The following is a 14,206-nucleotide window of genomic DNA, read 5'->3' as shown; positions in this document are numbered from 1 at the left end:
AAAAACCATATAATATGAGGTCAAACCTAAACAACACTTTCAATTGTATCCAATTAGGCAGGTTCTTGCACTACATAGTTGAAGGTAAATCTAAAGAAAATTGTAAGAAAATTGTATAGTGTATGGCCAGCCTAAGTCTGGCTGAAAAAAAGACAAAAGTCCATCCAGTTCAACCATTAAAAAAAAAAGTTATAATCCTATGCCCACAGTTGATCCAGAGAAAGGCAAAAAACCCAGCAAAGAGCATGATCCAATTTGCTCCTGCAGGGAAAAAAATTCCTTCCTGATCCCCCGAGAGGCAATCAGATATTCCCTGGATCAACTTTACCTATAAAAGTTAGTATCCAGTTATATTCTGTGTATCTAAGAAAGAATCCAGGCCTTTTTTTTAAAGCAATCCACTGAGCTGGCCAGAACCAACTCTTGAGGGAGTCTATTCCACATTTTCACAGCTCTCACTGTGATGAAACCTTTCCATGTTTGGAGATTAAATTTCTTTTCCTCCAGACGTAAAGAGTGCCCCCTTGTCCTCTGTGATGACCTCAGGATGAATAACTCTACACTGAGTTCCCTATATGAACCACTGATGTATTTATACATGTTGATCATATCCCCCCTTAATCTCCTCTTCTCAAGAGAGAATAAATTCAGTTCCTCTAATCTTTCCTTATAGCTGAGCTCCTCCATGCCTCGTATCAGTTTGTTTTTTGCGATCACCCTTAACCCCCTCAACTCAGGCTGCTGTATATATATTTGGCAAGCATTTGCATTTGTTTCGGTACAAGTACTGACACTTGCATCAAATTCAAGTAACTTACTACTGCCAATTTTATCGCCTCCTACCCGCCTTATAAGGAAATGACGGGCGGGCAGCAGCTCTCTCGTTCTGGGAGGGTGTCATAAGACGCCCTCCTACTCTAGCTGCGTGTGCGCTCCCCTGGGGGTGCGAGGCATGTCGATTGGTGGTGCACCGTGTCCCTGGGATAGTAATTGCAGTTAAGAGCCAATGACACAGGCTCTATCGTGATCAACTTAGGCCAATCACAGTTGATCATATGCGAAAGGAAATGCTAGTTATCGGCAGTCCTCTCCTCACGCTGACAGAGCATGGGAGGACGTCATATGACGTCCTCCCACTCTAGCTGCGCATGCGCCCCCCGGGGGTGCGCGGCACGGCGATTGGTGGTGCGCTGTGTCCCTGGGATAGTAATCGCAGTAAAGAGCCAGTGACACATGCTCTTGAGTCCAATCACAGCTGGTCGTATGTAAAAGGAAATGCCGGTTATCAGCAGTCCTCTCCTCATGCTGACAGAGCATGAGGAGAGGAGAGCTGGTAAGCGGCATTCTCCAGAGGGGACGTCTACACTGATCATCAGTGCCCTGATCATCAGTGTAGCCCTATCAGTGCTGCCTTTCAGTGCCCATCAATGCCACATACTAGTGCACATCAATGCCACATTTCAGTGCCCATTAGTGCCAGTCAGTGCTGCCTATCAGTGCCAGTCAGTGAGACCCAGCAGTGCCACCTAACAGTTCCTACCAGTGCCAGTCACTGCCACTTATCAGTGCCATATATGAGTGATGCCTGTCAATGCCCACCAGTGATGCCTGTCAATGCCCATCAGTGCTGTCTATCAGTGCAGCCTATCAGTGTAGCCTCATAAGCGCACATCAGCGAAGGAGAAAAAAATACTTATTTACAAAATGTTATAACAAACTAAGAAAAAACTTTTTTTTTCAAAATTTTCAGTCTTTTTTAGTTTGTTTAGCAAAAAATAAAAAAACCCAGCAGTGATTTAATACCACAAAAAGAAAGCTCTATCGGTCTAAAAAAAAATTATAAACATTTTGTTTGGGTACATTGTTGCATGACCGCGCAATTGTCATTCAACGTGCTAAAGCACTGAACATTGGCCTGGGCAGGAAAGGGGGTAAAAGTGCCCGGTAGGCAAGTGGTTAAGAACATGTAACTAAGGCAGTGACCGATTCATAAAAGTATTACCCCCAGTTACTAGGTTAGGAAACTGGCAGTATTTAAGACCAGCTCTGAGCTGGTATACAGAGGCATGCTAGTTCTCAGAATGGGACGTGTCTGTGCTGGGAGCTGTCATAAATGAGATAGCGTCCCACACAGGGCTCTATCCCCCGCTACATTCGGGTGTCGGCTGGGATATTCCTTGGCCAAAAGATAAATGTAAGCAAAGTGGCTGGGGATCCTGGTGCTGTCAGTACCCAAATATACCAATGCCCTTATTTGGAAAATGGCAAGCTCACAGGGAATGCTGACCTGATAAGGTGATTATGGCCACAGCACCTTTTGGTTGGATTGAACTGAGAGACTAGTTCCCTATCAGATCCACCTTGGTTTTGATTGACAGCAAATACCATTGGATGATTAGAAATCTGATTTTGGACTGAATAGTGTCTATGCATCCACACACTAACATCTGCTGTCAATCAGAAGCAAGGCAGACCTGATGGTAAGTAGTCTCTTAGTTCTCCGTCGGGCTCCACCCACTTCACTTCAAAATCGGCCAGGTAGGGATTGCACTGTGGAAGGGAGGATCCAGTGTTTACATCCCTACCTCATAGCTGGCCATGGACAGATTCATGTACCTTTTTCTGGTAGTTGCAGTGAAGCCCAATAGAATTCTAAGTAGCATCTATGAAACCCTTTATGAATTACCCCCATAGGTTTTAGTTTACATTTCTGAAAATATATTTTGCTTCATGTGCTTTTGTTATACGTATACTCCAGTACTTTTTATGGTTTTCCAGTGTATATTTTATCAGTAATAGTTATTGCTTCTTACAGGCAAGATTCTATGCACCTACTACTATTTTCGTTGATGAAATTGACTCGATTTGCAGTCGTAGAGGAACATCGGATGAACATGAGGCCAGTCGAAGAGTCAAGTCTGAGCTGCTCATTCAGATGGATGGTATGGTAACTAACTGCAGTGGCTGATACATATAAAAAAAAATGTCCAACTCAATTGCAACCAAACGCTGATTTGCATCAGAGAAACCAGGGCTAATAGCTCTGCTGGATGCAATTTTTGTTTGTCAAAAATACTTTGGGAGTGAACAAACCGATTGTAAGATAGAGGTGTGTGTGTATATGTATATGTGTGTGTGTATGTATGTATGTGTATATGTATATATATATATATATATATATATATATATATATATATATATATATATATATATATACTGTATATGCATGTATGCATGATATATATTATAATATTATATTACATGTATTTTATAGCTCTGTCAGTTTACATACTGTACATTCACAACCGTCCCTACCCTTAATATAGGTTTCTATCTCACATGCATACATACCTGTACCATTTTTGGGCAGGAGTCAATTAGCCTCCATGACATGTCTTTGAAGTGTGGGAGGAAACCGGTGTACCTGGAGGAAACTCGCACAAGCACAGGGAGAACATGCAGATAGTACCCTGGCCTAGATTCAAACTGAGAATCCCAGTGCTGCAAGGCTTAAGTGCTAAACACTAAACCACTATGCCATCCTATTCTAGTGTGGAATTAGTAGTGTACATTAATTAAAATCTAAAGACTTGCTGTGGATAATGGTTCTAGATCATTAACATACAGTACAGGACACATGAATCGATTTATAGACCATGGGTTGCATGCCGCAACCTTCAAAAGCTTTGCTAGGTCTGTCCCTTAGTGTACTCATATAACCCTGCCCACTTTTGAGGCTGCCAGTTTTTGCTAGTGTACTTAGGAGATGGACGCCTTCTCTTGGAGAAAAATTTCCTGCTGATTTCACCAGATTTAGTTTACCTCACTGACACTTTTGTTGAAATCTGACTAATCTGATAAATCAAAACAAAACCAGACATTCCATAGTGTAAAACTGTGTAAAACTTTAATATGGGGTCAAACAATAGAAATGCCACTCACAAAAAAAGCGCCTTTCCTGGCACTAGGTGTATTTAGCTTTGTATATTATGAATGGGAATTAAGATGGCAGCCGCATTCCAGCATGTGTTCCAAATGCCAGAAGTGACATCAGCGGAAGTTGTGTCATAAGCCCTCAACTAGTTTCGACCAATAGATCGTCCTCATGAAGTACCTAGTACCAGGAAAGGCACTTTTTTGTGAGTGGCATTTCTATTGTTTGACCCCATATTAAAGTTGTATACAGTTTTACACTATGGGATGTCTGGTTTTGTTTTGAGTTATGCTGATAATATGAAATATTGGCTACTACCAGTAACCATGGTTATAAGGGCGAAGGAATATCTGCCATCAGGACCGGATTGCAAACTGGGATAGTCCCAAAAAGCGAGTGTGACTTACCTAGAGATAGGTGGTCATGAAATGACAGTGAGTTTACATCTATGTGAGGCACCAGTGTGAACACAGTGAAGCACTTGTCATTTCAATATGGAGTATCACCATTAAAGATACAGCACCATTGCACCAATTATTCACATGTTGGGACTGAATATTAATATTGTATTTGTATTTTGCTGAGCGCTATCACTTTAAAGATTGCAAAGTTTATTTTGTCTATTTGTGACCTTAGTGCTGTCCATTTTTTAAATGTATACGATTTTGTGTTTAGGAATTCACATTTAGGACTGCTGCTATATAGATATCTTCTATATACTGTAGTTTTATTTTTTCACATATATGTTAATTAATTTTTTCCTAAGTGCAACAGCACCCCCTTTTTTCTTTCAAGCTTTTTAGCAGAGGAATCTCAAAAACGTTCATCACCACAATATAGGAAAGTTACTTCCTTAGCTTCTTGCCATATGCTTTCTACAGTGGACTCATTCATCGAGGCAGTATGTGCTGGTCTCTGCATAAATACACCTAGAACTGCACAGCCCCCACATGTTCCATAATGCACAAATAATGCCCTTTGCAGAAAGCTGTTTTCTACTCTACATCAGTCAAGTTGGGCCTTATACAATAATTGGTGCAATTTGAAGAGGTAATTTTCACTTCATGACAACTTTGAAGCCTGAGGGTACAGAATTTAACAAAAATGCTCTGTTCCCACCGTGGACCTACCCATTCGTGCACTGAATGCTCAATCTACTGTTTCTATTGAGGATACCCCCTCCTTCAAAGATACAGTCGATAGACGTTTGTAGACTCTTTGGAAGTCCCCCTTTGCTCTGGCAGGCTCTGCCCTACAGATAGCCATAGCCACCTTATCTGATGATCAGACCATGGCTAACTGGGATGGAAAAATTATTAGTGAGCTTTCTCCTGATATAAATAATCCCAATCATTCTTCAAGATTACAGCTTTTTTTCCTTCAGTCCTTCCTCCTCTAAGCCTACCAGATCTACCTTCCTCACATTGAAATTTCTATTTCTGGCGGCAAAGGGGTAGTTTACTGACATTTACCCTAAATTGGAAATGGAATGTCTTGGCCCTTCTTTAATTTTGCCTTCTAGAGAAGTACACAAATAATATTATTGATGCCCTCTTTCTGTCTATTCCCTAGCCACTTTATGGCCCTGTTTTCACAGTGAGTGTTAATTTTCTTTCCTTCTGGGAAATACAAGGATTTCCAAGCATACATATTAACCCTTGTCCTTTTGGGGCTGCATGCCCATAATGTGTTGGTGAAAACTATTGCAGGACCAGGCTCCCACAAGGTCCCCTCTGGCACCGATAGTTGTCTAGTTTTCATAGTTAGGATTTTGTCTAGCCTCCTATAGACCTGCTGCTAGAGCTCTAATTCAAGAAATGAAATGCTCTTTTAAAGTACACAGTGTGATGGTTTTCTGTTCACGCATCCCTTAACAGCCCTAAGTCTTACATTAAAAATTTCAATTTCATTTTTCCTTTTTTGCAATGTTTTGTGGTGCTAAATTATTGGGCTTTGCTTGCTCCCTGGAAACTTAATACCACAGCATTCAGAAATCTGAATTTGTATTTTATTTTATACCTGACTGCTGCTCACATTACTCCCTTGTGCCTGAGCCCACATCCTTCTGGTGTTTTCCCCCCCAATCATTTATTATCTTGCTGCACAGGTCTATGCCTGACATTCTCCTTTAGCATGGCAGTCTTGTATACATCTGGACAATGCTCACATATTATTTTTTTTTCCCCTCATAGGAACTCTTCGGTTGCTTCTCATGAGACGACTCTCATGTATGCTGGTTGTCCTTTGAGACAGCCCAGGTGTAGTTTATTACACTGAGTTTCCTAGATCCTACTCCCCTCTAGTTCCAAAACATAGTGCCTCTGCTACTCCTTACTATCATATCACTCCTTGCCATTCAGTCCTCGGGCTTTGTCCTGAGCCCTCTAGCACTCTTCCCTACCTTTTCCACAGCTGCAGATTGCCAAATTGCCCCTTTATGGGCTAATGTGGCTATTCTGCCCTCACCTTCTCAAGACCTTATCAGTATACTCTTTCGGTGGTTTCCTTACTTCTCCGCCTGCAGTCTGTAGAGGCTTCGGCACTTGTCTGCCTTGCTCAACTCTCATCTGCGGCTTATCACTGCTCTACAGCCTTGCACAGTGATTTCATATTATCCCTATTCCCAGATATTCCCTAGGAAGGAGTTTCCCAACCTCTGAGTTAGACATGCCCCTTATTCTCCAACCATGCAAGTCACTTCCCCCTTGCTGCAGTAGTCTTCTGCTAAAAACTCTTTTGCCTAGTGGGCTAATAGGGAAAGTAATTATGGGGTTTGTTGTTGTTCCCCATCCTGTACTGTCTGGTAAAGATTTCAGTGTATCACTTGGTACCCTGTAATATCGGTTAACCTTGTATACCCTCTTCTTTACCCCTTGGCCCTTCTTTACCCCTTGGCCGTGTGCACTTCCTTCTGAATATGGCTCTTCCTTGCTGAGGCTCCTGCAGAACCTCCTGTCAGCACTTTCTGTTTCAGTTACCATTTTCATGGATTTCTTATGAAAACTGAAACTGATCCTGCTGTTCTCTATTACCTTCAGCAGCAGTAGTTTTGATTTGTCTTTTCTCCCTCCTTCTGCTCTTTGTGGAGTGGGTAGCCTGGAAGCTGGTTCTCTCCTTGCTTCCCTGCAGCACGTCTTATTGCCTTTACAGGAATTTCACATTTTTCCCCGCATTCTGCCAGATGGCACAATGCATGATTTTCATTCATCTTAAACAATAAGATCAGGCATGACATCTGTGACTATGCGCCACGTTTTTCTTTGGGGCATGACCCCTGTTCTCTTCAATTCCTTGCAGGGAGGTCCTGCCTGATGCTTCCCTCTTCTATTCCACCAGGCTGGGTGATTATTTGACCCTATTTTATATAGGACTTCTACCTTCAGGAAATGAACCTTCCTTCCTGTCTTAACCACTTCTTCTGTTGAGGTCCGGTCTTTAGGCCTGTGCAGCATCTAGCTTCTGTTCTTCTCCCTTGTGCAGAGCCACCACTTGAAATTCTGTTAACATTTCTCCCAGACTACTTTTTTGCAAGGCGGCTGTTTGAGCCTGCTGTTGCTTGCTCTGGTTTCAGAGTGTTTCTGCTGCTATTTAACGTGTGTAAACCCCTCTTGTGCCTTCCTTGTGGGCCTGTTGCTGCTGTTAAGTTGATTTCTTGTTCATCCCTTGATTTATTGATTTGGGACATCCCATGGTTTATGAATTATTATTATTATTATACCGGATTTATATAGCGCCAACAGTTTGCTCGGCGCTTTACAATATAACGGGAGACAATACAGCAACAATACAGTTCAATACAAGAGGGATAGGAGGGCCCTGCTTCTTGGAGCTTACAATCTAGGAGGGAGGGGCTAGTGGTACAAAAGGTAGTAACTGTGGGGGATGGACTGGTTGGAAGAGTAGAAGATTCCATTATTAGCTGAGGGCAGGATAGGCTGCCCTGAAGAGATAAGTTTTCAGAGATCGTCTAAAAGTGAGCAGAGTAGGCAACAGTCTGATAAATTGGGGCAGAGAGTTCGAGGATGGGGGAAGCTCTGGAGAAGTCCTGGAGACGAGCATGGGAGGAGGAGACAAGGGAGCTAGAGAGTAGGAGGTCTTGCGAGGAGCGGAGAGTACGGTTTGGGTGATATATAGAGACAAGATCGGTGATGTAATTTGGGGCAGAGTTATAAATGGCTTTATACGTTATTATTGTTTTGAATTTTATCCATTGGGCAATGGGAAGCCAGTGTAGGGATTGGCAGAGAGGGGTGGCAGATACAGAATGGCTAGTAAGGTGGATGAGCCTGGCAGCAGCATTCATGATCGACTGAAGAGGGGATAGCCTGCGATTAGGTAGGAGGGAGTTACAATAGTCAAGGCGAGATATAACAAGGGAGTGAATAGGTTGCTTAGTGGTTTCCAAGGTTAGGAACTGCCGTATCTTGTAGATGTTGCGGAGCTGAAGTCTACAAGATTTGGACAGTGATTGGATTTGGGACTGAAAGGACAGATGGGAGTCTAGGATTACACCTAGTACCCTGGCATGAGGGGAGGGACTGATGATTGTGTTATTGATCTTGATGGAGAAGTCCGGGGAGGGGGCACGGGCTGGGGGGAATACTAAGAGCTCAGTTTTGGAAAAATTGAGTTTGAGGAAGTGGAGTGACATCCATGCCGATATGTCACTTAGTAGATTAGTAATGCGAGAGCAGACTAAAGGGGTGAGGTGAGGGGTAGAAAGATAGATTTGTGTGTCATCAGCATAGAGATGGTACTTAAAGCCATGGGAGTTTATCAAGTGATCAAGGGAGGAGGTGTAGATGGAGAAGAGAAGGGGAACAAGGACACAACCTTGAGGGACCCCTACAGAAAGAGGGAGTGAAGAGGAGGAGGCAGCATTATAGGTAATGCTGAAGGAGCGCTGTGATAGGTAGGAGGAGAACAAGAGAGAGCAGAGTCTCTGAGGCCAAGAGAGTGGAGTTTTTTGAGAAGGAGGGGACAGTCAACCATATCAAAATCAAAAACAAGGTCTAATGTATTCCCATCAGAGTGAGTGGAGGACTGTATACATTGTGCTAATGCAAAAGATGAGGTTAAGTTGTTGGGATGTAGCCGTGTTGTTGACATCAATAGGGATGTTAAAATCTCCGAGAATGATAGTTGGTAGTTCAGAGGAGAGAAAGTAGGGTAGCCAGGCGGCAAAATCATCAAGAAAGCGGGACACCGGGCCAGGAGGCTGATAGATCACTGCAATCCTCAGAGAAATGGGAGAAAACAGCCAGATGCAGTGAATCTCGAAAGAAGAGAAGGATAGAGAGGGAGGGTTAGGGAGGACTTGAAAGGTGCTCAGTGGGGATAGAAGCAAACCAACTCCACCACCTTTCTGACCACTGGGTCTGGGTGAGTGGGTCCAGAGAAGGCCTCCATAGGAAAGTGCTGCGGGAGAAGAAGAATCTGCTGCTTAAAGCCAGGTTTCTGTAATTGCTAGTAGGTTAAGGGAGTGGGAGACAAAAAGGTCACAGACAGAGGTGAGCTTATTATAGACAGAGCGGGTATTCCAGAGCGCACATGAATAAGGGAGGGTGGTTTTTGGGAGCACGGGGACTGATATTAAATCGAGGGGATTGAGGCTATTCCCAGAAGAAAGAGGATGCCTGGTGTGGGGGTGAGATAGTGGAGGACCAGGGTTTGGGGAGATATCCCCAGAGGTTAGGAGAAGAAGGGTGAGGAAAGTAAGATGGGAGCGGGATGTACACGAGTGCACATGTCTTCCTGTCATGGTGTTTGGGTCAGCAGGAGAGTAAACTATCAGCAGGAGGTGATGAGAGCAGTAGTAGGGAGATGGTAGCAGTGAGGGTGAGATGTACAAGTTTTGAGGTGGAGCAGAGGGGTAAAGAAGTGAGATTTTGGGAACGCAGGATAGTAATATGAAAAGGAGGAGTAGAGGGGACATATTAAAAGGTGCATGGAGTGGGACTCAGACTTGTAAGAGATGTTTCCCAAGGTGTTTGCTTGCAGTCTATCCAGCATGCAGTAGAGTTTCCTGTTGTTGTATCTTCCTGCTACTTGAGTTATCCTGCTTTAGTTAAACTGCTGTGTTCAACTGCTTCTTAGCACTCCATCAAAAACAGCACTCACGCATAAAACTGCGCTCCATCTGTGACTATGCCCCCCGCAGATGAATTGATTCCTGTGCCCTGTATAGTACAATAACGATAATAGGAATTTCAACATAATTTTAAATTCCATATAGTACAGTAGATGAAGCAGGTCCCTCCACTTTTTTTCTCTGTTTCTTAATTGCTTGCTGAAAAAACTGGAGCCACATGGAGTAGGCAGGGGGTTATATTGGTACATTAGAGGGCAGACTTGGTATAGCTTTTACTAGTGTCCAATCACCTGACGGTAGCAGCATATAACCCATTGTCTAGGAATGGATTTCTGTTTCATGTTCTGTTCTCTGAGATATGACATTTACAGGTTCTTCAATATTAATTTTTTTTCCTTGTTTCAAATAAGCCCCAGTACTGCACACAATCAAAGCACTCACTTGCTGCCATGTGATCTTAAACACGGGATCCTAAATATTCCAGTTGTGTTTCCAAATTTGCTGGTTTACTCTCTTGTAATAAACCATGGATGAATCCTAATTTACAAGAAGCGAATGTTCTTAAAAAAGACAAACTCCGTTCAAGTGCTGAATTGCTTGGTAGAACTGCTGAAGGCAAAAATAATTTATGGATGAACATGCCAATTTATAAGGTCGCTATAAGTATTTAAGTATTTGCTAAATTATTGTTCTGTATTAGAGTATTACCATTTAAAACAATATTTTAATCCTTATAAGGCTGTTTTAATTTAATTTTCTGACTATAATACAACATTTTGTAATAAAAATCCATAGTAACTTGTAGAACAGTGCAGGGTCATATTTAAATTTAAAGATGAATTCCAGGAATATTTTTTGCATAGTTACATTGATTCAGTTTAGACCAATGTAACTATGTACAGTCAGGTCCATAAATATTGGGACATCGACACAATTCTAACATTTTTGGCTCTATACACCACCACAATGGATTTGAAATGAAACAAACAAGATGTGCTTTAACTGCAGACTGTCAGCTTTAATTTGAGGGTATTTACATCCAAATCAGGTGAACTGTGTAGGAATTACAACAGTTTGCATATGTGCCTCTCACTTTTTAAGGAACCAAAAGTAATGGGACAGAATAATAATCATAAATCAAACTTTCACTTTTTAATACTTGGTTGCAAATCCTTTGCAGTCAATTACAGCCTGAAGTCTGGAACGCATAGACATCACCAGACGCTGGGTTTCATCCCTGGTGATGCTCTTCCAGGCCTCTACTGCAACTGTCTTCAGTTCCTGCTTGTTCTTGGGGCATTTTCCCTTCAGTTTTGTCTTCAGCAAGTGAAATGCATGCTCAATCGGATTCAGGTCAGGTGATTGACTTGGCCATTGCATAACATTCCACTTCTTTCCCTTAAACTCTTTGGTTGCTTTTGCAGTCTGCTTTGGGTCATTGTCCATCTGCACTGTAAAGTGGCGTCCAATGAGTTCTGAAGCATTTGGCTGAATATGAGCAGATAATATTGCCCGAAACACTTCAGAATCCATCCTGCTGCTTTTGTCAGCAGTCACATCATCAATAAATACAAGAGAACCAGTTCCATTGGCAGCCATACATGCCCATGCCATGACACTACCACCACCATGCTTCACTGATGAGGTGGTATGCTTAGGAACATGAGCAGTTCCTTTCCTTCTCCATACTCTTCTCTTCCCATCACTCTGGTACAAGTTGATCTCGGTCTCATCTGTCCATAGGCTGTTGTTCCAGAACTTTGAAGGCTTTTTTAGATGTCGTTTGGCAAACTCTAATCTGGCCTTCCTGTTTTTGAGGCTCACCAATGGTTTACATCTTGTGGTGAACCCTCTGTATTCACTCTGGTGAAGTCTTCTCTTGATTATTGACTTTGACACACATACACCTACCTCCTGGAGAGTGTTCTTGATCTGGCCAACTGTTGTGAAGGGTGTTTTCTTCACCGGGGAAAGAATTCTTCGGTCATCCACCACAGTTGTTTTCCGTGGTCTTCCGGGTCTTTTGGTGTTGCTGAACTCACCGGTGCGTTCCTTCTTTTTAAGAATGTTCCAAACAGTTGTTTTGGCCACGCCTAATGTTTTTGCTATCTCTCTGATGGGTTTGTTTTGTTTTTTCAGCCTAATGATGGCTTGCTTCACTGATAGTGACAGCTCTTCGGATCTCATCTTGAGAGTTGACATCAACAGATTCCAAATGCAAATAGCACACTTGAAATGAACTCTGAACCTTTTATCTGCTCATTGTAATTGGGATAATGAGGAAATAACACACACCTGGCCATGGAACGGCTGAGAAGCCAATTGTCCCATTACTTTTGGTCCCTTAATAAGTGGGAGGCACATATGCAAACTGTTGTAATTCCTACACCGTTCACCTGATTTGGATGTAAATACCCTCAAATTAAAGCTGTCAGTCCGCAGTTAAAGCACATCTTGTTTGTTTCATTTCAAATCCATTGTGGTGGTGTATAGAGCCAAAAATGTTAGAATTGTGTCGATGTCCCAATATTTATGGACCTGACTGTATAACCAATCCCTAGCCAATGCCTGTGGAAGCTGCTTTAGTGATCTCTGCTTGCGGTCTGCCTGATGCATTGTGAACATAGGTGGTTGGCTTTGCATTATAGATGCCATTCAGAATGCTTTGCATTTTCTGCATACATGAAAGACCAATGAGACTTTACAGGCATTCCAGATATTAGCATTGATAACTGTATAAAAGTTTTATTCAAAACCTATAAAATTCTATAAATGCACTACACAAAGCTGCACAAAGGTTTCATGATCCAGAATGCAGAGTACAGTTTTTCATGTCCCGACGCATTTTGAAGTTGCTCTCTTCCTCCGAGGTATTGAGAATATTTATAGACCTAAAAAACAGACCGAAAACCCATCCTATACAATCCCTATATAACATCAATGACAGTATATGTGTACATCTTGTTGTACACTTACAACCCTAATAGGTCCTATGGCATGCAGGCATGATCTATTGTGGTGGTTGTAAGTGTACAATGAGCCCTACACATATGCTGTAGTACAGCACCTGAAAAGAGATTAAAGCTCTTCCCGTCAAAGACAGGAAGCAAGTGACCACCAAAGTTTTTAAAAGGAGTTTTTGTCCTCTCACATCCTCCACTTTCATGTTTCCACTGGCTTGTCAGGAACTCCTCAGAACTGGGAGGGGGCTAGGATCTTTCAGGGCTGTCCTGGAAGGCTGGATGTCTCCTTTTCACCTTTTTCCTTTCTTATGGAAGTTTCTCCCAAGCATCATGTTAATATGCATGGGGGATATTGTGGTTCCTTATTTCCATTCTGTGTTTAGGGAGGACTTATGCTGGCCTGTTGTCTTAGCCCAGTTATCTTCAGAAGTGGCTCTGCTGGTTTTTGACAAGTGGTGCCATGTTTCTGGTGGAGATACATGGCAATAAACCCTGTGCAAAGGCTGTATTGCTTTGCTGGTTAAGGAGGAATCTTTGGCAGTATGTAATGAGCCAATTTCCTTGATCAAAAATTATCTCTGTGCCACATTTCAATCTTTTTGCACCATGCTGTGGGGCATTCCCACCTCACAAGCTTCTGCTGTTTTAAAATCTTCACCCATCCCAGTCTTCTGCCTGCCTTAGTACAGAGCCTAGGGGATCTTCTGTCTAGGAAATTAATTCCCCCTCCATATCCATTGAGGAGTCAGATGAGGAGGAGGAAAGACTCTAAATACAAATTATTGTTGGAAGTAGTGGATTGTATCCTTAATGGAGTTCATGCTACGCTAGGCTTTGAGGAAGAGAAATAAGATACCACCATATGTACACAGGTGACACCGCTAGCCCAGGTCTTATAAAAGTATGAATTTAGCTTTTGCAGACTTGGACTAACTTTAAAGAAGCTGATGGACAAAAGAATGGATCTTCTGCTTAAGAGATCCTGGCAGTCTGTTATGGGGATCTGATTCCTGCTATGGCAACTAGTTGTGTTGCTAGGAAACATGAATACTGGCTTAACCAGTTAAAAGTGCTCATTATCACAGGTACTTCCAAAGAGGATTTTTTCCTAAATTTATCCAAAGCTGTGGGTTGTACAGTATTTCAGGCACCTCAGCCGAACCCTCCCGTTGTCGACCAGATCAGTGGCACTTACAAACACTGCCAGGAGAGTCTTCT

The 14,206-nt window shown here is 42.5% G+C and overlaps 1 protein-coding gene across 1 annotated transcript in view; it reads left to right on the top strand.

Annotated features, from left to right (window-relative positions):
• KATNAL1 (katanin catalytic subunit A1 like 1) overlaps positions 1 to 14,206 on the top strand; it is a 174,534-nt gene that overhangs the window by 112,219 nt on the left and 48,109 nt on the right. Inside the window, exon 8 of the mRNA XM_089656145.1 lies at positions 2,816 to 2,942. Coding sequence (XP_089512271.1) covers positions 2,816 to 2,942 — 127 coding nt within the window. The remainder of the gene's footprint in view (positions 1 to 2,815; positions 2,943 to 14,206) is intronic.

Source organism: Staurois parvus, unplaced genomic scaffold (assembly GCF_062004578.1).
Source record: "Staurois parvus isolate SC_StPar_1 unplaced genomic scaffold, SC_StPar_1.0 ptg000891l, whole genome shotgun sequence".
NCBI lineage: Eukaryota > Metazoa > Chordata > Amphibia > Anura > Ranidae > Staurois > Staurois parvus.
Note: the sequence above shows the minus strand (reverse complement) of the source record. Positions and strands in the feature narration are given on the sequence as shown.